Source organism: Oreochromis niloticus, linkage group LG19, assembly GCF_001858045.2.
Source record: "Oreochromis niloticus isolate F11D_XX linkage group LG19, O_niloticus_UMD_NMBU, whole genome shotgun sequence".
NCBI lineage: Eukaryota > Metazoa > Chordata > Actinopteri > Cichliformes > Cichlidae > Oreochromis > Oreochromis niloticus.
This window is the reverse complement of record NC_031983.2, coordinates 29765315-29789976: the sequence shown is the minus strand read 5'-3', so window position 1 is coordinate 29789976 and position 24662 is coordinate 29765315. Positions and strand designations below refer to the sequence as shown.

At 50.7% G+C, this 24662-nt stretch overlaps 1 protein-coding gene across 1 annotated transcript; it reads right to left on the bottom strand.

Moving 5' to 3' along the window:
• Nucleotides 1-256: 256 nt before the first annotated feature.
• mgaa (MAX dimerization protein MGA a) lies at nucleotides 257-23987 on the bottom strand. Its single transcript, XM_019348499.2, has 27 exons — nucleotides 23347-23987; nucleotides 17272-18362; nucleotides 13464-15174; nucleotides 13124-13379; nucleotides 12920-13035; nucleotides 12653-12794; nucleotides 11950-12557; nucleotides 11828-11914; nucleotides 11000-11276; nucleotides 10797-10924; nucleotides 10628-10696; nucleotides 10441-10552; nucleotides 10039-10358; nucleotides 9481-9783; nucleotides 8943-9282; nucleotides 8556-8843; nucleotides 7815-8476; nucleotides 7573-7695; nucleotides 7377-7488; nucleotides 6123-6235; nucleotides 5574-5662; nucleotides 5239-5341; nucleotides 4912-5035; nucleotides 4411-4788; nucleotides 2795-2944; nucleotides 2606-2713; nucleotides 257-1990 (listed from the first exon to the last, which is right to left on the bottom strand). Exons 2-27 carry the CDS (start codon nucleotides 18300-18302, stop codon nucleotides 1332-1334), a joined length of 8409 nt encoding a protein of 2802 aa, XP_019204044.1. The 5' UTR covers nucleotides 18303-18362; nucleotides 23347-23987; the 3' UTR covers nucleotides 257-1331.
• Between the last annotated feature and the right edge of the window lie 675 nt (nucleotides 23988-24662).

Below are 24662 nucleotides of genomic sequence, written 5' to 3'. Positions count from 1 at the left end.
ACCTGCAATGACGTCATAAAAAAAATCGATGGTGAGCTAAAATAAATCAAACACTTTAAATCAAACTCAAACCAACTGTCATCTGGTTAGAAACTTTTTTTTTTTTACTGAATATTTATTTTTTCCTCGTTTGCTGGATGTGATGTGTTCAGGTACTCTGAATCAGAAACCTCAGCTTTAACCTGAAAGTTTCAGGTGAGAAACACTTCAAACACACCTGGGAACTTCCTGTTGAATAAAAGTAGGATGCAGCAGGTCAGACTCAAATATTTAACTTTTATTGGTACCTGTTTTCCTTCCAGCTGTTAGGACAGCTGAGGTAAACATGTAGAAAAATAGCCATTAAGAAAAAGAAAAGGTCAGTCCAGGTGAGTCCCCTGTGATGACTGTTTTTCCTGCAGAACATGAAAAAACTGAAACATTCCACCATGGTGAGACACTGACAGCTTTCACAAAGTTCCTTTAAATAAAAAAGTAAAAGCAGGAAACAACAGCTGGACTTTCAGAATAAAGTTTGAACGTTTGGAGGCGAGAAGCCCGAATGCGTTCTCTTCGTGACGTGGACGCCACTCTCAGACGTGAACTTGCTACCTGTGAAGGTGTCTCTTGGCTCACCTGGCACCGACACAAACAGGAAGACATTTGAACGCAACATCAGAACATTCTGTGGGTACGGTGCTGCTTCTTCCTCAGGACGCCATTAAGTTTCTCTGAACACAGCCACTGAAAACAGGACGCTAAAGAAACTCTTTTAAAGTAAGATGTGACAGGTTCAATAGACATTTTTAAAAACTGAAATCCCCACTATCTTGGCTGTAAGGAAGAGGGGCGGGTCTGACCATGAAACCGCTCACTCACTGGATAACCGTGTGACTGATGAGTCGTTAGCCAATGAGCAATCAACGAAACACCACAGCTGATCCTCCATTTTGAAAGACATGACTGAGATACAGCGAATGAACTCAGCATGAAGTGTGTACAGAGGTCAGAGCAGCGTCGTGTCGCAGACTTCTATAGGACAGAACTGCAGTGTCGCCCCCTGGAGGCTGTCAGGTAGAACGCAGGTTTAAGGCACTTCCATGTTTTTCAGAAGCAGTGTCTGCGTTTTATCTGGTCAGCGCATCGGACAAACAGGACACAGTCGCCCTGTTCCAAACCAATCAATACCTGAATATTGATCCTTAATAATCCACAGACGATAACTGATTTGTTACCATGGAAGCGCCACAATCAGTCTATGCTTTTCTTTTTTCTCCAAATGCGTCGACACCCATCAGGACCAAACCGGGAAGGTGCAGCTGATGTGACAACATTATTTCTGTGGTGTGATGTCAGCTGGGGGCGTTTCCTCTTAATCCCAAAGGAACCAGCCTCGGCATTGGCCTCCAGGCCACGCCCCCCTGCCCCTGCCCCTCTTCTCCCCCTGCCACTGTGCCTTCTCCTTCCCTGTTGCCTGGGCTTGCCACTTTGGCTCCGCCCACCTTCATCTGCAGCAGAGGGGGCGGGGCCAGCACGCCTCCTTTAGGACTGCCTGGAGTGGTCAACATCGTCTCCGTGTTGAGGTTAGGCCCCGCCCCGTCTGTGTCAGAGTCCGAGTCCAGTTGCAGCATCCAGGGGCTGTGGGTATGTCCCTCCTCCTCAGCTCCACCCACCACTGCAGCGTCCTGGTGTTTTTCCACCTGCTGATTAAGGAAGACAAACTCATCGAGGAGCGACGGCAGGCTCTTGTGCTCGCCCCTGCTCTCAGGCTCCGCCTCTCTGTCCTCCGATTGGCTGTCAGAGCCGCAATATGACCAGGATGTAGGTCTGACCTCACCGAGGGGTGGAGTCTGGTCCTGGTGTTTGATTTGATCTGAGGACTCAGCTGATGCAGCGCAGACCTCTAGAGGAGGAGCGGGAGGAGCAGGGAGCAGCTTATGGGTTGAAGGCGGAGCCTGCTGTTGTGGTGTGTTGGTCTGAACGAGCTGCAGCACCCCGCTGAGGCCGGAGCCTGGAAGAGTAAACAGATGATGATAATCAGCTGATCGGCCTCACAAAAAAACAACCAATCATATGCCGGCGCCATAACAACGTTTTTGTATTTCTCGGTGGGTTTTTTTGGTTTAATTTGGCCATCTGAGAGATGTTAATGAGTCCAACCCGGAAGGAGGAGGAGCTTACCAATGCTGAGTGAATGTGGGTGGAGCTGAGAGAGAGAGAGAGAGAGAGAGAGAGAGAGAGAGAGAGAGAGAGAGAGAGAGAGAGAGAGAGAGAGAAAAAAAAGTGTGAGCTCGGCCCAGAGCTAAAGCGCAGCGATCCACGGTAAGCTGTCCTGCTCCTGTTACGAGATATTCAAGGCGAAGCGTTGTGGTCTCTACATGGTGTCATGGCAAGATCAGAGCTGTTGGACAGGTCGCCGCCATCGTCCTCTTAGCGCCACTGCCGAGTGATTCGAGGTTAAGTTTTCCAGTCGTGTTTAAAACCTGCGTGACTGAACTTTGCTTCACACCGTTTTTCACGGATATGAACAGGCGGCGCCTCAGTAGACGCACCTGCTGTATATATGTCTGAGAATCTTTTTATGGTCCCGAGGATGAATAAAACCGATGCAGCGAGTGTTGGTTACCTCTCAGGTTGGTGACAGCGAGGGGCCTGGCCGGTGGGCAGAGCAGTGGGGTGAGATGGATCTGCTGATTGGTCAGAGTAGGAATGTTCAGGGTGACCGAGGCCACGCCTACAGACAAAAAAGAAACATCTCAGTTTCTAAATAAAAGCACAGCCAAGCAGAGAGCGTTCAGGCTCCACGTGTCGGTACCTGGAGACGGCGCCGGCTGCAGCACCATTGAACCCGCTCTCACGGGATTCAGGGTCAGGACTGGTTGCCTGGGTAACGGTGCCCCGACCAGAGAGAGAACCTCAGCTGGAACGAGACTCTGAAAGGACGAAGGGTCACCTGGAGGATTACCTGGGCGAACAGGTGAAGGAAAACATGAAGTTTAATCTGAAAACTTTAAAGACAAACTAATTTGTTTTAATCTGCAACGATCTGTCGAGTCTTTGCTTCGATGCTTCGTTTACTGCACGGCTCTGTAGCGCCGATGTGTCCAACGGCGTTTCTATACCCCGTTAGCGTTTCACACCCCACCCTGAGCCACTGTGAGTGACCCTTATCACTCGGGTCACTCACACACAGACTCTGTTCTCCACTGTGAGCCTTCCTCTTGTTTCGTACATATTCCTCCTGTCTGTTCCTGCACAGTCGGCGTGCAGCACCCATAATTTTGTTGTACATGTACAACGACAATAAAGGCCTATTCTATTCTATTGAATAGATCAGCTGTTAACTTAGAAGAGATCAGCCGACGGCAGCCGCCCCGTTTATATGGAGGCAGCACACAGGGGTGAGTCTAAAGGGGGGCATGGGGTGTACTAGACCCTCTTCATTTCAGAACGCGTAAATTTCGAGGGAATATTTCTTGCATTAAAAATATTTTTCAGACTCACCTTTTCTTAATGCAGCCGTTCACACTGAATGTGTTATTACGCACGACGAATTTATGGTATTTTTCTTTTTCGAACCAAGCTTGATTTTTCTGATGTTTCAGATAAACAGATCTGACCAATCACATCACTGCATTTGGCAGCAAGCGTGCTCATAGCTCAAATCGCACACTTGTACTGAATATACAATGACATGGAAATCATAAAATACTGTTTTACGTTGGACACACAGCTGAGCACTGATGTCGTCCCAACTCTGCTAACGAGAGCTCAAACTGCCCGCCCGACATCCCAACACGTGTACGAGCGCGGCCGTGACACAGCTCCCACTGCTGGATCAAACCGTTCTCCTGACAATGGACGAACCCACAATCTGTGTTTCTCACTTGTCTCGTTCAGAAACATCAGGACCAGCTGGTCGTCGCTTCGTGTCAGCAGCTTGTTGTTTTCCAGTCCGTTTGTTGTGGACAAACGCTGAGTGTTTATGTAGGTTACACGTCAAGGTAAAATTTTATGTCGTTTTTAACGCACCACGTTTGGTGTTTAAATGTGAAGTAAGATAAATACACTGTGTTTATTACATTACGTTACTATTTAAAAGTATAAAAATAGAAGCTTTTTCCACAAACCAATCACAATGACAGGAGCGACTTCAGGTCGGACACAGAAACCTGCCTCCTGTTACCGCCAGGAAGACGTCCAGCAAGAGTCAAGGAACGCTTTTTATGCCCAAGTTTAGATCTGACCTTTGACCTTATCTGACATCATTTATTTTTCACTTAAAACATTTCCTTAAAAAACTTAGACCTGAATATTTCACAAACACAATCACAGATGTTTGCATTACTCAGTGGAATAATCCACAGATTACTCGATTACTCGGTGAAATAATCCATCATTTCATTAGGAGCTCACACGTGTTGGTCTCACCTTCTGCAGCCTTCGTGATCGCAGATGGAGGCGGAGCCTGAGCCTTACTGCGAGACAGGATGTTTGGAATCGTCCTTGAACGCTTCTTGTCCACAGGTGCATTGTGGGTTGGTGACACCTGGACAGGTGCAGGAGTGGGTGGGGCAGAAACTGAAGTAGGAGGGGCATCTGTGGACTTCTGTTGGGCTGCTGTTGTCGCGATAATGCTGTCAACCTCGTCACCTGCTCCACACGCATCACTGCCTACAGGTGGAGGAGCAGAGGTCCCGCCCCCTGCTGTTACCTGATTGGGCGCTTGCCACCTCTCCTGCTCCTCCACCTTCTTTTGCTTGGACGAAAACTGCTGCAGCTTCCTCAGGATCCTCCGCTCGCTCTTACCTGCAGCCAAACACACCAACGGGTTAGAGCTCTGCCTCCAGATGAGCAGGCAGGTAAACGTCTCCTGTGAGGTTCTTAGAGTTTTCTGAGTTTTCAGCTTCACAGGGTGAACCTACGCCTCACCTGTTCCCTCACCTGTTCTGCCGCAGATGTCCCTGACGTGTCCGTCCCTCTGCTGCGTCAGACTCGTCCCCAGACTCTTCAGGTCCTCCATCTCCGACTGCAGCGCCTCAATCTCGTGCCGAGCCTCAAACACAGAAGAGCACACAGAATGTCACGCTCGTCTTCATCAGCAGAGCATCGACAGCCCCTCCCCTCTCCGTTTAAATCGCTACTGATCACATGATTGATCAGTGATCAGCGAGAAACTGAAGGAAACCTGGGAGGTTCCTGATCAGAGGAGGAGGAGCTGAGAGCGCCTCTGATGATTTACAGGTGTGTCCTGGTTACCTGCTCCAGCAGCAGCTCTTGAGGAGAGTCTGAGCCGCTCGTGGCCGATTGGAGAGCTGCAAGGAGGGCGGTGCCGGCGCGAGGAGCTGTCACCTCCTTCAGCCTGAAAACACGAAGAGACACTTTAAACACGGGCTCCGCCCACTAACCTACAGTTCCTTTGACCTCCACCAGGTGAGCAGTTACAACTTCCACCACCATGGGGCAGCGTTCTAACAGTGGGTGTTGTTTCATATTTGGTTTTAGCCCCGCCCCCTTTTTCCCTGCTGTAGTTCTTTTTGGAGTCAGGGGACCCTCAGACAGCAGAGGACAACCCTCCTCTGGAAGGTTCTTACTCTGAGCTCCTCCTCTTCCTCGCCAGCCAACTGTTCACCCCCACCATCTCCATGGCAACGCCCCGACCTTCATCGTCTTCCTGCTCCACCTGGCACAAACACAGATGCCTCGGGTGAGGCACGGACGCATGGGCTATAAGTTCAACCAATCAATAATCAAAGCTCTTCGTAACCACAGTCTGACAGTTCATCCCACCTGATGCTTGTTTTTGAATTCTTCCTTCGTTTCCTCATCTTCATTTTAAATCTCATCAAACTCTGAACTTTACTCTGAACTTTTCTTTACCTGATCAGGGTCCCATTTAATCCCAGGGTTTTTAATCCTAGTCTCACTTCCTGCTACTTCTTGCTTTTTCATATAAATTAATCTTGTTTCTCTCACTCTCCTCACCTCCGTTTTCCATAAATTATTTGAAATACTTGTTTAAATCTCCCTGCTTTCACTTTGTAAAGCTGTGCTATTATTCTGAAAAAATAAACACTGAGGGAGCTTCCTGTGGTCAGGAATGAGGAATGAGTTAAAGATGACTTTGCATGATGGTTTCTTACATCGCTATCCGTGACAACCACTCGCTCTTCATCTGATGAGATAACTGTCGGCTCATCCAAAAGTTCTGGCGCCGCCGCTGCCGCCATCACTGCTGCTGTCGGTTTGGTCTGATCTACATAAGAAGCAGACAGACGAGTCAGAGACGCGTCCTCAAAAAGGAAGTCATCGCATGCCTGTCTCGAAGTTTCTCAGTAAAGTTTAAAAAACACGAGCTGGAGGCAGCATCCACCTGCTCGCTGTCAGAAACACGCCGGGACGATCAGAGAACTGAACGACAACTCGCCAGAGTACAGAGCAGCTTTACGTTTCACCAAGTCACAGATTCATCGCCGCCATCATCACAGCATCGTTGGGTCAGCTTCCTGACTGCACACACATTTGTGTCAGAGGCGTCCTGTAGCGCCGCCCTGAGGACCCGTCTGACACCTGAATAAATAAACACTTTGATAACACACAATGTTTAATCTGTCATGTGGTCGTGTTAACCGTAGTTTTATTGATTGTTTTATTGATTGTGTGGATTTTACAGGTAAGAGAGCGCACACTGTCAGGATCACATCCTATATCAGTCATTAGGCGACGCCCCCAGCGACTTCCAAACCCCAGCCCAGATATCCTCTGAGTGACAGGAAGTATTTGCACAACACTGTGATAAAAACTTTGTGACAAAGTTCAAATGACGTATTTTTGCTTTTGTCATTGCTTGTTGTTCAGCTGCCGCGCTTCACTTGCATATGGTCACCCCAAAGAGCTGCCGACGGACGAGCAGCCCAAACAGCAGACACGGGAGACACTGTGAGGACAGAAAACGATGTAAAAGCATCCAGTGTGCAGAGCACCAAGAATAAAAACTACGCGATTCAAAACAGCGCTGTAGACCCCACGATAAAACGAGTGTCTGTAGCCAACTGTGTTTTAAAGAAGGCGCCATCTCTTGGCGCCACATTGACTGAATGGGGTGTGTTTAAAGCTGGAAGCAGACACACCCCAAGGGAAGGAGGGGGGGACTCCCAGCGGCTGTCAGCTGACCTCTGGCACACATTGCTGATGGGGCGTACTAACCGATTCATTCATTATCGGGACGCAGCGGTTGATTAATCTGCACATGATTGGCTGTAGAGCACGTCCTGGTCACGCCCCCTAAGCTCTATAATTTCTGCGTGAACACGACATCGCTTCCTGTCTCGTCTCCTGCTCGGTGCTGATGTTCCCAATAACCAGGTCAGGGTCACATGAGTCTTTCTGCTTCTCACCTGCTGATGGCGCGATGCTCCACAGGTACTCATCCCTCCTCCTCCTCAGTCTCCTCTTCTTCCTCTTCAGTTGTGACTCCTTCCTCTTCAGCTCCTGGATCACCTCCACCGCCTGCAAGCAGACAGCACCACTCGTTACTCTCCAACCAACCAACCCACCCACCCACCGACCAATCAGGAGCTTTCATTCTCTGACCGTCTTCAGCGTTGAGACCTTCGACATCTTCTCCCCCAACTGTCCCACCGTCCTCCTCAGACGCTCCAACAGCTCACGCAGCCGCACCCGACGCAGCCGCTCCAACGCCGTGTGGAGGAGGCGCTGCAGCGCACACACACACACACACACACACAGACACGCACACACAGACACACACACGTCTGTGAGCAGGAAGTGTGTGAGGTCGTCTTCATGTGTATATTTCTTCTTCGCCTTCTTACCGTGTTGTTAGCGAGCGGCGCCCTCTCGTCGTCGCTCTCCGACTCTCTGAAGTCTGACGAGTTTTCCGTCTCGCTGCTTGACGTCACCTCTACCGACTGCGTCTCCGTGGTAACGTGTGGCTTCTCGTCCACGCAGATGATGTCCAGCTCCACCGGGTCCTGAGCCGGCTCAGGTTCAGGACCTGGCGGTAGCGCGGGCGTGACCTTTGACCCTAACAAAAGCGGGGGTGTGGGATGGCCCTCTGAGGGTGTCTGGATGGTGGGGGAAATTTCAGGTGGTGTACATTTGAAGATCAGCCCCCCTGCTCCGGTGGCGACCACAGACGCAGTTGCGGCTTCGACACCCTCCTCGGCGCCATGAGGCACAGGGGCTTTGAGCGAGAGGAGCTTCACTGGGGTCACGGGGGGGTTGGAGGGGTGTGTTTGCAGCAGGGTGAAGGAGCCTGGCACCGTCAGCACCTTGGTCGGGGTCTTGGGCGGGGCTTTGGCACAGGTGACGATGATAGGGTCCTGGCTGGAGTCGGCAGGGAGGATCTTAAAGGTACAGGTGCCCTTCTGAGACAGGAAGCCAGAGCTCGGGGACGGCGAGGAGGGAACAGGTGGAGCCTGGGGTCTGACTGTGTGGGCCGAAGGGGAGAGGAGCGAGGAGGAGCAGGAAGGACCTGCAGGGACAGAGTCACAATCAAGATTTTAGTTTAATCTCAGATATGCCCCACCCATCCCCAAGGTCTGCAGACTCACCTGTCTGTGCAGGCGAAGTGGGCGTGACCGCCCTCAGCTGGCTGACGGGGACCAGCTTGACCAGTTTCCCGTCAGGTCGGCGGTAAAACTGGATGCCGGAAGCCATCTGGACTGGCTTCAGGAGCATCCTCTGAGAGCCAGGGGCGGGGCCCGGAGGGCGAGGGGCCACGACAGGAACCGTCCCAGGAGGAGGTGGGACCTTAATCAGCACTACCTGAGGGGCTTTAGGGGTCGCTGCGCCCAGAGACGGATTAACAGGTGGCGCTGACGAGCTGCTGGACAGAGACCCTGAGCACAGACGGATTCATCAATACTTTTATTGACCAATCAGGCAGAAACAGAGATTATTTATTGATCAAAGGCAGATTATCACACGGAAACGCTCACCTGTGATGGAGGTCAAGAGGGTGAGCGGCAGAACCGCTCTGGGTGGGGTCACAGAAGAGGAAGCAGTGGTGGTGATAGTGGGAGAGGCTGTAGTGGCCGCAGCGTTTGTGGTGGTCGCAGCGAGGTTAGAGACCACAGAGGAAGCTGAGGAGACGGCAAGAGGCGTCGGCCCCAACCTCCGAGCAGAGGAGGAGGAGGAGGAGGGGGGTCGCAGAGACGGCTGCTGCTGACGGGATGAGCTCACCCGTCCCGTCAGGTAGGCTGCCAGCCGGTTGGCCGGGTGGAGCGCCCCCATCCTCCCCAGCTGGATCTTAGCCAGAGGGTAGAGCTTCCCGTTCACCTGCAGGACGACATGGAGGGAGAGTCACGTGAGTGGCGAGCGGCAGGTGAGGGATTTTAATGTTAATTGTGATGTTGGTGACGCTCCGCCCAGGTCACAGGTCAGCAAACAGATGTAAATTAAGGGTGACATTGTGACTCCGCCCACTGAAGACGACCGTGTGAAGCAGCTGTAAGAAGAAGCTCAGCTCATTCTTACCTGGATCGGCTGGTCCGTTCCTCCCGGCGCTTTCCTATTGGCTGAGAGGAAGCCGGCAGGCGAGATTCCGGTCAGGAAAGGCAGAGCCATGTTGACCTTCACCTCTGATGTCACTTCCTGTCCACTGCTCTCTGTCCAAACGTCGACCTGGCGATCCGTGAAGCCATCCTCCTCTGTGATGTCGCCTTCCTCCACCTCCCTCTGCCAGTCCTCCACAGGCTCCGCCTCCTGCATTCTGTACTCCTTCTTCATGTTACGTTCCTTCAGAGGCTCCACCTTCCTGCCCACCTGTGCTGCATCCACCTGAAAGACACAAGTTGTAATCAACCATCACACGCCAGGCGAGTTTATCATGGTGACACACGCGTAACCATGGTTACAGGCTCATTTGTTTCACAGGTTAACACAGCTCTGATTGGTGGAAACAGCCCAGCAGCTGACCAATCAGCTGGCAGGACTGTCTCTGAAACTCAGACTCAACCAATCAGAAACATTTCTACCACCTTTATGACTAATCAATGAAAAAGCACCATTACAGAGGAAGCTAACGGCACCCACCTGTCTGCGCAGCGCTGTCGATTTCCTTGGCTTCAGTGTGGATCTGGAGATATTGACGTGGTACTGGATACAGCGCTCGGCGCCGCTGCCTTCCACAGACTGGCCGGTAGGATGGATGAGGAAGTTCTTGATCCAGAACGGGCGGTCCAGCCGGTTCTGAGACATCGCCTCACACAGCTCCATCAGCACGAGGGTCCGGTCGGCCTCGCTCTTCCACTTAAAGTCAGCCCTGATGAAGAGACGCTTAGACGGCTTTGGGGTCAGCTCAGCTGGAGGACTCAGAGGAGGCTCGGAGGGAGTCAGAGCCTGAAGGGCTTCACCTGCAGAGGAAACCTCCATGAAAGGACAGAAAACACTGCAGCAGGTGCAGGGGCTGATGGGAGAGCAGCAGCGTCAACACACCTGGAGGAGGCCTGGAGGTCTTCTTCAGCTTTTTCACGCTTTGGGGCTTCGGCCGATCAGGTCTGATGGTGCCTTTGGTCGCCTCCCGGTGGACAGACAGTGTTGGTTTCACCTGCCAGCGAATCAGGTAATGAACAACAAACATTTACAGTAAGAGCCTCGTTCCCTCAGGGAACTGCTGGCTTACCTTCTGTTTCCGGATCTTTCCGGAGTATCCTCGGACTCTGGCACAGCTGCGGTGATCTTCTCTGACCTTCTGGAAACAAAGAAAGAAACGACCAGTTTGAGCACTGCAGCGGATAAATGTGCGGAACAGCCTTTAAAGTGCTACGGTACATGTTTAAACGGGTCCTTACCGCAAGGTGGGTCTGTGGAGCGGCTTCAGGCACGCGTACCGGCTCTGGATCCGAGCGCCCGGGATCCCTCCTCCACAGAGTCCGGACCCGCTCGGCAGGCTGGGAGACACTGTCCGCCTCCTTCAGGACTGCGACACAACCACGGGGTTATTATTGTTATCGATGCTTTTCTGACGCTTAAATGGTGAACCGCTGAGACTCACCGTAGGCCATCTTCATCCTCCTCCTCCTCTTCTTCTTGGTCCTCCCGTGGTGTGAGGAGGGGCTGGAGTCGGACCCATCCAGGTTCTTGAGGAGGACCACCTTCTGTTTGAGGCAGCTGCAGCCGAACATGCAGGCGGGCCGGCCGCAGTGGCTGATCCTGGAGTCGCGGGAGAGGCTGAGGCAGACGCAGCCCAGCCGGCAGAACTCGTTCAGACACGGCGGCGCCCGTCTGCAGCTCAGCTGGATCGGCACCGTCGGGTTCTCGCTCACGAAACCCTGAAGAAGAACATCAGACCTGTTTATTCTACACGTGTGTGAAAATCTGCCCACTTCCTCATGATCGTTTCGCATTCGTCTTTTTGTTGCTTGTGTTGCAGTGATTTCCTGTCACATGACGTCTGTGCTTCCTGTTGATAGCAGCGTCACACAGTCAACACGTCTACGTTTAAATAAACGCAGATAACCCAGAGTTTGCTTTAGGCTCGGCACGAGAGCGCCGCACCACTGCTCACTAATCTGTAATCACTTTAACAATAATGTGTTAACAGTGTAGTTTTAACCTTGTAATAGTGTCTAATGACTCTTTAATAGTCTGTGATTATTAACAGTGTGTGGTTGTTATTACTGGTCTGTAACAAACACCTGTTAGTTTGCCCTTCACATCATTTAAACTCACACAGCACAAAGTTGCTGCAGTATTTTCCAAAGACAACATTAAAATGATCCTTTATTCATGACAAAAACAAACAGCACTGTTTTACACTGAACCCGCTGAGCTGCACTTTCACCCCACCCTCTATGAGATGCTGCAGCCAATGAATGCTCACCGTCTGAGTGAAGAGGGACGTGAGGGTGATGGCGGCCCTCTCCGTAGTGATGCTGGTCCGGCGCAGGCCTTCCCACACGGCGCCGTCCTCCAGGACCTTCTGTTTTTGCAGGGCACGGGTCATCGGCTGGCGCCGACTCCTGCTGCTGTCCTCGCTCTGCCCGCCCCCAGCTCAGAGTCTGATTCCAGCGGGGCCAGGTCCCTGGACATACCCAATGGGGGCACTGTGGCCCTAGAGGGGCTGAGGGTCTGAGATGAGGTCCTGGGTTTGAGCCTCCTCCGCCTCTTGATGGGGTTTGATTCAGGGCGTGATGGAGGCGCTGAGGGGGCATGGCCTGCAGGCTGCCAAGGTTCCAGTTGACTGGGTTCAGGACCCAGAGCAGCTGCAAGTTCTGGTCTGAGTTTGCTCTGTTTAGAACCTTTTTGCTTCCTCTCACCCCTCCGGCCTGGTTTAGGCTCTTTGAAGCGGGGCCTCTTGGAGGGGGGGATGAACCCAGATATGAGGTCGGAGGAGGCGGGGTCGGCGGTCTGTTTTTTCAGGACGTGGTCCAGGGTCCGGACGTAGCTGGTGCTCCTGGTGGGCAGCTCGTACACCAGCGGCTCCACTGGCAGCTGGGAGAAGCTGGCGGCACGCTCATCGATCAGCTTCCCCTCGCTCTCCAGATACTCGTCCAGCATGTCGCTGCAGAACGCCGACAGGTTCTTCTTCTGCGGCTCTGAACTCAAACCAGCTGCAGGATTCAACACAAACTAGTTAGACTAGCACATGGCCAAGTGTGGCCAGGAGCCGAGCTGAAAAACAACAAAACTGTAACCAGCTGTGAGCTCATAGCGTAGAAAAGCACCTTCAGGTCTGCAGGCTGAAGGTGTGGGCGGAGTCTCAGACAACGTGAACTTCGCTCTCCAGCCTTTAATCTGAGTGACGTCTGTGGTTTTTCCTGTTCGGGACACAAACGCAGCAGAAACACCTGAAACAGAAGAGAACACAGGCAGCGCTGTTACCTGTAAACGGACTCACAGGTGTTCTGCTCTCAGGCTGGTTTTTCAGGCACAGGTGAGTCAGGACAGTTTGCTTGTTTGTGCTCATGCTCACCTTGAGACGCTGACAGCGGCTCCATGCTGGTGCCCGGCGGGGGATAGGCAGGCGCACTCCCAGGTACTGCAGGTCGATGGCCAGAGTCGGGTCCAGCAGGTTCATCTTCAGACCGACTTTCACAGAGAAGAACAAAGAAGACAGTCAGAGACAGAACAGAGAGCTTCTACCTGCTGCCTGCGAACAGAAACCAGGTGATCGTACCTTCCTGCAGCACAGGGTGGATGACCTGCCTGTGCTTCATGAGCTTCAAGTCTCTCAGCAGAATCTTCTGGAAGGAAGCAATCATCTCTGCCAGACTCTCCGCTGAGGGTTTGGATGGGTTTAAGTCGGAGCTTGGTACATCGCTTGTGTCCAACTGGTCACCGCCCCCAGGTGAGTCTGCAGCTCTTTGACTGTCAGGTGTGGGCCGTGGAGCCGGCCTGTCGGAGGAGTCGGCCAGGTGGAGCTTGAGAGCCTCCTGAAACAGGTACTGTGTGTTAACCCTCAGTACGCATGCTGTATTATGATGGTTTATGATCAGTTATCTATCTAACAACGTTACCTTTGAAGTGAAGGAGATGAATAACTGCTCCTCCACTTCCTCCAGGTTCGGCTGCATGCTCCTGTAGGTGGAGTCGTCCACCTCCTGCTCCACCTCGCTCTTGCCAAGCCTTCGCTGCCGAACCTTCTTCTTCTTCCGCTTGCAGGGTTTGCTGGCTGGGAGCGGATGGACCTGCTGAGAAGGTTCATGTGTTTCTGTAACAGGTAAGCAGGGAACAGCCCCCGCCTCAGTGTTCGAAAACTCCACCCCCATCCTGAGGTCAACGTCAGTGGACAAAAACTGCACAAGGTCAGCGAGTGAAGGCGTGGGAGAGAGTCCGTCGCCGTCTATTGAGGAGAAGGTTGGAGACAGAGGCAGTTGAAGGGCGAGTGGGGATAGCTCTGCGGGGAAGGGCAGCGACTGTTCGCTCTCTGGGAAAGACGCCGGAGGATCAGGAGCAGGCGTGGAGGCGTTTGGACTCTGTGGATCAGGGTCCTCTGGTAAAGTCTGCAGTGGGGACTGAAATGTTGTGAATGAAGTGTCTACGAAGGACTCGGGTGGAGGTAACACTGTATGCCATTTAAACACAGACGGGTCTTCGGTGTCCTGCGAGTCTTCAGGAGGTCCTGCTGCGTCAGGTGCTTCAGAGGCCGCAGAGTCGAGCTCTAAAGCGATCGAGGCCGGCAGGTGAGGTAAAGGTTCTGGAGAACTCGCAGGAGACATTGGCTCATAGCCGAAGGACGAACACTCTGGGTCAGGAAGCGAAGACTTCAGGGTGGGGGAGTCTAAAGGTGGTGTGGATGATTCAGGTGGTGTTTGTGGTGAGTTCGGGGAACATAACACTGTGTGGAGGGGCGGGGGGGCAGTAGGAGGCAGCGAAGAGGTAGTAAGAGACGCCCTGAAGGTGCAGAATGGCTGGTTTAAGCCGGGTAACACTTGGGTACTGTCAGGGCCTCTAGGCTCTGGGCCCGGGCTTTCGGAAATGCGGGCCGAGCAGTCGTCAGTTCTTGGACCCAGCAGATGTGCAGCAGCAGCTGGACCGGGCTGCTGAGGAGCCGCTGTTTGTCCAGAGACATTAAAAACCACGTCAGCTAGAGGATCTGCACATCCGAAGGTTGTCAGGTCGGGCTTCACGCTGCCAAGATCCTCGGAGGGATCGGCTGCACCGGCAGTCCCTTCCCAAGGCGGATGTGCAAAAGAAGCAGCAGAACTGGCCAATCCGGACAGGCGCTCAGGAGGAGCTGCCGAGGCCAGAGAGTCCGGTTTGTTCTTTGTCTTTTTAGAGTGCTGCCTCAGAAAGAGAGCGAGCGCCGGCAGAGGCAGCCGAGCCGGCCGCTTGTGCTGCTTCGTGGCTGTCTCTGTCGTAGCGTCTGGGTTAGGTCGGTGCTCCAAGTCCTCGGAGGAGTTCTGGGATACTTCTGGAGGAGCACAACCACAAGCAGGACCACCCCTCCCAACACCATCGTTACAGTTTAGTGAATTCAGCGACTGCCCGTCGTCCTTAATGGTCCCTCTTATTTCACATCTCCTTGGAGGTGCTTTAACAGATGTACTGTCTTTAAAGGCTTCTCGTCCTTTAGCTTTTAAACTCGAGTTCTTAGTGTTGATTGGCTCTGCTCTGAGAGAGCCGCTGTGATTGATGCCGAGCTGCTCCAGGTTGCATCTCTGCAGTGAAACGTGAGCTTCACGAATCAGCTCCGAGAACAACTTCTGAGCTGGATGTGAGACGCTGCTGAGGAAAAGCAAACGAAAACATCAGATTAGTGACATTGGTGTTATTTAGGAGGTCAATCAAAGCAGCATTAAACTCATTGGGAGTTTATACATGGAGCTAAAATTAGCCCGTTTCCTCCTGTGCAAAGGGGTTTGGGAACATTGACAAATACAACATCGCAGAAAACCAAACTTAAAAAAAAAAAAAAAAATCAAAAACAAAATTAAGTGCTTGGAGGATCTTCCCTCGAGATCTAAGGACCTCTAAAGAAGTTTGCACCACCCATGACATAATGAATGGCTCCCGTTTGGAAGGTCGCGCTCCGTCAAAGTAAAGGCTTTGGAGCACTGTTTTTTTTTTCTTAAGCGTTTAAAAATCCCTTTACAATCTTATTTTCATGGTTTTATTCACCTTTACTCATGCAGTACGGTTCTCCAGGGAATAGAGGAACAGCAAACTGACCAGCCATCTCAGCCTTTCTGATTCTCCTGCAGTGTAACGTGTCACAAACATCCACCATCATGGAGGCTGTGACACGTCTGCTCTGCCGTTAACCACTGTGTTAGCTGATTGGCTGATGGTGAAGGAGAACTCAACATCAAGAAGACCGAAACCTGCCAGTTAGTCTCTGAGTTCCTTGGATCTACAACCAGGTCTACAAGTCACACAGCAACTCAAGTTTCCAGATAAATGTTCAGTCATTTATCCAGGGGACGAATTACAGGGAGAGCTCAGTTCTAGATGTCCTAACAATCATTGCACTGAGTTTTTCCCTTCCAGTCACCTTTCTCACTCACTATGTGTTAATAGACCTCTCTGCACCGAATCATACCTGTTATTAATCTCTGTCACTCTTCCACAGCATGTCTTTATCCTGTCTTCCTTCTCTCACCCCAACCAATCACAGCAGATGGCCCCGCCCCTCCCTGAGCCTGGTTCTGTCGGAGGTTTCTTCCTGTTAAAAGGGAGTTTTTCCTTCCCACTGTCGCCAAAGTGCTTGCTCATAGGGGGTCATATGATTGTTGGGTTTTTCTCTGTATGTATTATTGTAGGGTCTACTGTACAATATAAAGCGCCTTGAGGCGACTGCTGTTGTGATCTGGGGCTGTATAAATAAAATTGAATTGAATTAACAGACATTCAGTCATGTGTGACTGCTTCCATGATACCCACAGACTGCCAGGAGCAAAACAAAACAAAAACCATCCCATAATTCAGCAGCGTGAGATGGAAAAACGCTAGAGTACTGGGTGAGAACACCTGCTGGGCTTCAGGAACCAGAGCTAAACATATACAGCGAGTAACAGGGACCATCACAGACTGCATTGTGCTGTCGTTATGGAACAGAAGAAAATAAGTGTGTTCAAGGTAACTAAAGATCAGGAAACAGCGTGTAACGCTTTCCTGAATATTCTGATGGACAATCACAGGAAGACACCCTTCGTTACTGAGATTTCCACCACAGAAACTTTTCACTTAGGCTTTGAGCTTTCAGTGGGGAACCAAAGACCTGCAAAATTCAAACAATACCCCTGAACTGCTCTTATTGAAGAACTTTTACTTTAAGTTTCTCTGGAACTCTGGTTCTTGTAGTTCTAAAGATATGTGACTGTTTGAGTAACTAGAGCATCTTTCCACCAATTTAAAATCTCTGCAAACAGCTTTTGTTCACTCAGCTTCAAAACGGACAGATGGACCAAAGTCGGGCTCATTCAGCTTTGAGCAGGAATCAAAGATGGAGATCCATCTTAAACATTTATTCATGTCACTGCCGATTCATAGTTTGTGCATGAAACTAAAGCTCGATGTGCTCACACAGGTGGCTGACAGCAGCAGTTGGGCTGGTGGTGGGTTTCTCAGAGGTAATCCACTCTCTTCAGATGATCCGAACAACAGTGGCTGATGGAGGAGAAATGATGGTACCTAACAGACCCACCCCAGCTGCTGTGGCACACAGAGATATTTCTCTGGAGGTGCACGTCAGTTATATAACGGTTACAACAGACCGACGGTTAACATGAGCCTTAACACAGGAAGTCTGCTGTCTGACTGGAAACACGTCTTTCTTACACACCTGATACTCAGTACAGAGAAACTGAAGAATCAAAGTCTTACCCCAAACTCTGCCCTTGGGCCGTGGCAGCAGGTGGATCTTTGTTTGTAGTGGAACTGTCTTTGAGGTCTCCGCCCACTGAAGGTTTGGACTCCGCTGCTTTGGAGGCTCGAGGTTTGTGGTTTGCCAGCAAAGACTTCAGGCTCTCCTTCACAGGAAGCTGCTCAGCAACTCCTCCTTCTTTATGGAACAGATTCCTAGAGTTCGCTTTCAGTTTTCCTCCCCATGAACTGGACCCGTCCTCCTTCAGTCCCTTAGCGAACGGGTTGTAGTCTACCTTCAGCTGAACAAACTGAGCGTTCTGATAGGCTGTGACCGCCATGAATTCAGTCTGGGAGAATGAGAAGGTAATGACACCGGGATCACTCAGTTTTATGTCTTTAGCAGCTTTGTCTGTCTGGACCACGTGCAGTCGTGGCAGGTAGCGGTGCATCGGATGCAGAATAGTGTTCCCGTCTCGGTCTGAGATGCTGTTTGTGAGCTTCATCCTGTAAAAGGACACCGGACTCTGCATCCAGTGTTGGCCCGTCGCCGGGGACTCTGGGTGAGCAAAAGGCTGGCTCTTTGCATGCCGTGCTCCTTTTCCAGCAGCTTGCCAGTTCTTGCCGGTCCATCTGTAGTGACTGTTGTCTAACGGCTGGACGTCCATCATCAGAGTGTACCTCCTGGATGGCTGCAGGCCGGAGATGCGGAAGCGGCAGTAGGGGAACATCCTGCTGCCTTGTTCGGTCAGAATCATCTCTGTTCCACATCTGAAGAACACGTTCCACATGCTGTGGTTCTCCAGGGTCACTGTGACGCCTCTGCAGGTGTTCTCTGGTGGCAGAGTGTCCGACTGAGGCTTTACACTGGTGGGATGTTTCTGCTCAGCGCCGCTCCTGACGGCCTGCTCCACCCCGCCTTCGCTCGCCTTCCCGGGTTTTGGGGTGACGTACCATGACGAAGGGGGGCTGCTGGCAGCGGTTGCTGTTGCGGGGGCGGTCGCCCTTTCCTGATGGAACACCATGTCTTTCTGCTTCTTCTTAGAAGCCATGAACAGGTCCAACGAGGATCCTGGAGTTTATTCATTTGCATGACGGTTCAGGACAGCATCCTGAAAATAAGAAGCACAGAGTCAATAACAGCTGCACAAGATGCTCAAACAGAGTCCGGTGATGTGTTAAAAACATAATTCGACGGTTTCGTTAATGCCTGTTTCTCTCCACACAGAACCACAGGATGCACCTGGATCACAAAGCTGAGCTGTGAGGACCGTGAGCCCTGGAGAGGATATCAAAGACAGACTTTGTCACCCACACATATACGCTTCCTAATATCAGTTTGTTTTTTAATTATGAGAACAACACCATCCACGATCCTTCTAGCTCTCAATCTAAAAGCTCAGTTACTGCCAAGGCCCGAGTCCTTCCTCTCATTGGCTGGGGTGCTGATCCTCATCACGTCTCAGCTGCTTCAGCAGCCCTGTAGGCAGCTGATCACAGAGGCCATAAAAGACGGGCGTAGCTGCATCACACACTGCTTGCTGAAGTCTTGTCACGAAGCCTCGAGCTTAGCATGTTAGCCATTGCCGTATGTTCTGAAAGCACGTGTGACGAGCGAGGGGTGGAACTGACTGTGAACCTGAGCGCTGATTGGCTAATGACTGCTAAATAACGGGTCACCAGCAAATGTGATGGTTAATCCTGCTCTCTGACACTTAAGGGGTGTCCAAATTCATGGGCTGGATCCTCCTGAGGACCTGTTCTTCACAGTCTATGTGGACCAGAAGGTCAGGTGGGCCAGAAGTAAACGGCTGTGAAATTGGACGGTCTAGCCTTCAGATTTGCGTCACCGCTGTCTTATATACAGTGTTGGGTAAGTTACTTTAAATTAGTAACTTAGTTACATTACTAGTTACTTCTAGCAAAAGTAACTCAGTTACTTCGTTACTTTCAAAGTAACTAGTTACTAGGGAAAGTTACGTTGGTTTTACTCAGAATTCTCTTGTTATGTGTTGATTGCCTAACTGGATCCTCAGCAAGGATGCCAGTCTTCTAGCTTGCTTCCATGTTAGCACTATCCTGCCACAAGTGCACTGTGCCACCTAATGGCCTGAACCTAAAATGGCAGTGTAGTAGTGTGAGTGCAAGTTAATGATGAAATGAATGAAACTAAATTAGAAATGAACAATGTTTGTTTTATGTGTCACTTTTTTATCTGTCTGTTTTAATCTATTTCTATTGTTTCAACCCTCTACAAATGCAAACACATCATTTTGGGGTTGATGCAGCAGTATTATAATTCTAATCATTGTACCTAGTATCACTAGGAAGAAGCAGTGCATCACAAAACAAACAGAACTGGACAGTCGTCGACTGCCGCCATGATTTTAGCCCTACGCCACAGCGTCACGTGCGCTTTTTACGTCCAACACAGAAACTGCAGTCATGGTGCTTTCGATTGTACTCGGAAATTCTGCCTTCCGCGTAGGAAGATGTAGGTAACTCCAGACTGCAGATGAGCTGCATATGTGTTTAGTAGCAATTTGTTTTTGTAGACGGCTAGCAAAACAACAGTTTTCGAGGGCGTCGCCATATTGGAAGCCGACTTCTCTGACAAGGCTAACCAGAACGCTGTTTAGTCGAGTGTGACATCATTCCCAGGTCCGTGTTCCGATTTCCGAGGTCAGTCGAACGCAACACAAGAAGTAACAAATAACGAGCCTATCTAAATCCCAGTAACCATAAACGTGTTCCTGATTTTGGCATAATAACTAGTTACCGTGCTCATTACCACAATAATAACGTAATTACTGTAATGTGTTACTTAATAACGCATTAGTCTTATATATATATATATCATGTTTAAGTAGTAGTAGGGAAAGACCGCAGGGGTCTGAAAACGATGTGCGGGGAGTTCACTGTTCTCGCCGACTCTACTGAGCCTCGACCGCTCGGCTAGCTATCGAGCTGGTGGGTAACAGATGTCTGCTTATTCCTGCGTCTTTTGGGATCTTACAAAGCTTCAAACGACGTGTCGACGATTTTGATAGTTGATGTAATCGTGACAAGTCGACTAATCGTGGCAGCCCTAGTTCAGACCGTGAAGTGTAATACTGGTTACTGACCAGTTACTTAACAGAGCAGACACCAATGAAAATATCAGAAAAGCACCATCATCTGTGTGCATGTGTATTGCCAGTTTCCTGACAATAGAATCGTTTCTGTTATTTTTATTCTTTCCTCTGCTGCACAGATTAAACAGGCCTTTATTTCTTCTTGTAAATCAGCAAACACTGACCTCAGTAACACGATCACCACTGAATCTTTACATGCAAACATGGTTTTCTTATCCATTTTGTGCTTCATAAACACCAGAGTCTGTTAACGCTTTTGGGTGGAAGCAGGCCCTTGCAGCAGAGACCTCTGTAAGCTTAGCTAGCGAACACACGGGGACAGAGCGGCAGCGACCAGACATCATGGGAAAGACGGTTTTTTAAGTTCAATAACTAGACGATTTTTAACTGATGAAAAACAGAAACTAAACAAAATCACAGATTCTGCTATAGAAACACAACGAGAAAATCTGAGCTTTTTAATGAGATGGCAGACAGCGGTGAGAGCTGAAGCTGTCATCAGATGCCTGAGGCTTTCATCAGTGTCTGTCAGTGTGACCTCAGCAGGTGAGGAGCTTAAAAGTAACACACTTTGGGATTGTGATGGAGGACAGGGAGGAGGTTAGGAGCTTTCAATGTTCTCGTATCCACACAGCTGTGTGCAGAGACACAATCAACATGTTTTCTCTAAAAGACTCAAATCATTAAATAAAAACATTGTATTTACTGATCTGAGCGTACATGTTACACAGGCACCGCTCTGACACTTCTAAGGACAAAGCTTCCTGCTCTCCTGCAGCCCCGTCCCTAAATACCCACTTTCATTCGATTGGCCAACCTAATGGAAGTCTCCTGAGTGGCAGCAACGGTTTCTCCACCAGTCAGTGTGGAGGTTCATCAGCAAACTGAGAACTAAGGCTACGTTCACACTCCAGGTGAAAGCGCATCAAATCCGACTTTTTTGACCCTATGTGACCCATATCCGATCATGGTCTGACAGTGTGAACAGCACAAATCCGATCTGGGTCACTTTCGTATGTGGTACTGAATCCGATACGCATCTGATGTTTTAGAAAGCGACTGCTGTTTGAACGGTCATGTCGCATTAAATCTGTCTTTTACGTCACTGACACAAGACAGATGCCAATAATCAGCGCCGGAGAAGACATCGTGAACGCTTCCTGGCCATCCCGTGTAGATGTTAGTGAAACTGTTGGGAAGACAACGTTGGAGAAACGTGAACATTTTTTTTGTACTGTATAATCTGCAGATTCTGACAGAAATCTGCAGCTATCCTTTGAAGCACTGCTGCTCTCTAAAACAGCAATAAGGATCATTATTAGGCCAAATGTAAATAACAAAATAACTTAAAGCAAAATTGGGAAACGTAAAGTCCGAAGTCTTTATATTAAGGACCATCAGTCAAACAATACTGTTTGCTCTGGGTCTAAACAGAGCGCGCTGTGTGTGACGTCTTCTTTTGCGCATGCGGGCCGCTTTGAGCGTTCACACTAGAGCGCGTTTGCTGTCATATTTTATTTGTAGTGTGAACAAGCAGACAAAAAAATCTGATTTGATCAAAAAATCGGAATTGAGCATTAAGACCTGCAGTGTGAACGTAGCCTAAGTTGTACAGACCTTCTCCAATGACTCTCATGACGCTCATTAGCTGCTGCATGGTGGACATTATGGTGAATCACTAGCTGTGATTAAATATGTTTCTATACACATTCATTTAAAAAAAGTGCGTGTTTCAGTTTGGGTTCGACGCTGTATCAGGAAAGTCACACAAAATTATGTCACGTCATCACAAAGGACACGCCAAGCAACCAGAGCGGGCTGAGCTTCAACCTCACAAGAAATACTCTGGACAGACATTTACTGAAACATTTTGTGTTATCATTGCTGAAACTGGCATCCTGACTGCAATCACGTTAGCCTGAAAGTGCTAGCTGATAACGCCTGCCGCCACGTCACATCCAAATACAGTCAGGTATGGTCTGACATCACAGGGTGTGTGATGTCATGCTGCAGGATGTTTACCTGAGACAGGTGTAACCTGCTGACGACCTACTAAAATGAATGTCATCGTGCTAACCATGTAAGATGTATAACAGTCATAATGAGTGAATAACGAATTTTGGTGAGCTAGCCAGTGCTAACACTCAAAGTCATGTGTGGTTAAGAATGGCAGACTGCAGGCTTCGTAACAGGTAACTATGTGCTATCTGAAGTCTCATATACTTTAGCACTCACGTAGTGTTCACGCTAACTGGGCAGGTTAGCTGCTATGTGCTAATATGTTAACATTGCAGTCATTATGCCACCTGAAGACCACTGAAGTCAAGACAGGATTGCATACTCAGGTGTGCTTTCTTCAGGTGTTACGATGAAGTTCAAGTAGTCAGTTTTTAACAAATAATGCAGACTCTCACAGGAAGCCCTAAAACACAGCAACACCAAACCCTGAGTAGCAACAGGAGGTTTGAGGGGCTCTGAGGAGGTCTCAGGGCTCTGGAGCTGCTGACTTTAGTTTAGCTCACCCGTGAACGTGGCAGAGCTGAGGTCAGAGCATCTCAGAAACATTCAGGGCGCAGACACTGTGCAGCCTGCTAGCTCCGTGATACTTTCCCGCCTTAACCCCACACCAAAAACTACAAACTCGGACATTAAACTACAAACCAAGGCCCTCGGCCCTGTTCCGCCCCTAACCATGACCCAGCTGCCCTCACCTGGCCACCTGGATATAAACACATACACACGAGCCGCGTGCTAACCTGCCCTTTAAACTGCACGTGCTCACAGACACCTGAAGTTCCGGTGAAGCAGCGCGCGGACGCGGAGGCTCATTCCCGGTTCCGCTGGGCTCGGTGTGCTCCGTGCCGCCCTCAGAGAGCAACTAGCCGCAGGCCTCACCGAGCTCACCGTGGCTGCCGTCACCCCGAAGCTCGTCCACGCGCTCCGGTACCGACGCAATCGTTACCTTGTGCCCACCCCCGCGCGCCGGGCGCTTCCGAGGGGCTCCGTGGATCCGCTGGTCGGGTTCGGTGGTCGGCCTGGCCGCGGAGGGTCTTTAACGGTGGGAGGGAAACAACAGCGCACGCGGCGTCCTCCGCAGTCACGTCACCTCCGCCCGTACTGCGCAGCCTCCGCCGCCATCTTGGGGCCGCAACCTGGCTGTGACGGCAGGAATCCCCGTGAGCGACCGCCGGTGGAGCCCCGTGAGCGACCGCGGGAGTCGAACGTGCCTGCCGAGAACACGAAGATGGCTCCGGCGAGGCCCCGCGTCGTGGCTCGGTCCCAGGCGGCCAGCCCGCCGCCTCCCGGGGCTCCGTGCCGTCGGTTCGGCCTGGACTCCGGCCGCCGGCTTGGGGCGGGCTGACTCGGTTTAGTCACACTCCGAAGCGGAACTGAGCCACTTCACGGGAACCACAGCTGCTGCCACACTGCTCACGTGACCACAGGTGGCTCATTCAGCCCGAACTCATACTGCGCGTTCCTGTGTCTGTGCGCGCGCCGCGGGGGCGCGCTTTATTTTGTGCGTACGGGTTTCACCAGGTGCCCAGTTAGCTCCCGGCTAACACTGAGTTAGCCAGGTGTGTCTGCTGCCCACCCGGCATGTTATAAATGCACTCATTTATAACACTCACAGGTAAGTCAAGTGACACACAGCTCGTGAATAAGTAATCTATTGCAATAAAACATGTAGTGCAGGTAACAGTGTTTAATAGGAGTACTCTGATTACTTTGTGTCTCTGTTTTAAGCACAGGTGTGTGCCTCTGACCTCAGTGTCACCTGCATACCTGCCCCCGGGCTTCTGCATTTTAACATAACGTTGTTATGAAGAATGGAAGTACAGGTGTGGTGATCAGGTGTGTGTGAGAGCTCTGCAGGGTCGGACTTGGAGCCTGGAGGAGGAGGGTGAAGCTTCATGGACATAGTGAAGGACTCAGAGGGCTGTGGTTACCTGTAAAGGGTGGAGGTTTTTATAAGGTGTAGGTGCAGAGGGCTTCACATGCTGAGCCTGATGAAGATAACAACAAGGAATTCAGAATTTTTGGATGCACGCGTTCAGCAGCAGGTTTCCTGCTTCGATCCTGGAGCTTTCGTCCACTTTTTGGGATGAAGGAGGGATCATTTCAGTCCGGAGCAGCAGCGAGCTGTGAGTCTGAGGATTATTTTAGTGTTTCCGAGTCACATGTGTGTTCAGTGTCAGTGCGCACTTCGGGACACGAGTGCAAGTGCAGCGATCTGATTGGTCAGATCTGTTTATTCACAGCCAAAAAAATCCAAATGTT

Coding starts and splice junctions, on each gene's coding strand:
- mgaa (XM_019348499.2), bottom strand. CDS start 18,302: ATGGCTTCTAAGAAGAAGCAGAAAGACATGGTGTTCCATCAGGAAAGG. Junction 7,696..7,814: donor CGCCGCTCGCTAACAACACG/GTAAGAAGGCGA, acceptor TGTGCGCTGCAG/CGCCTCCTCCACACGGCGTT. Junction 5,342..5,573: donor AGGAAGAGGAGGAGCTCAGA/GTAAGAACCTTC, acceptor TCGTGTTTTCAG/GCTGAAGGAGGTGACAGCTC.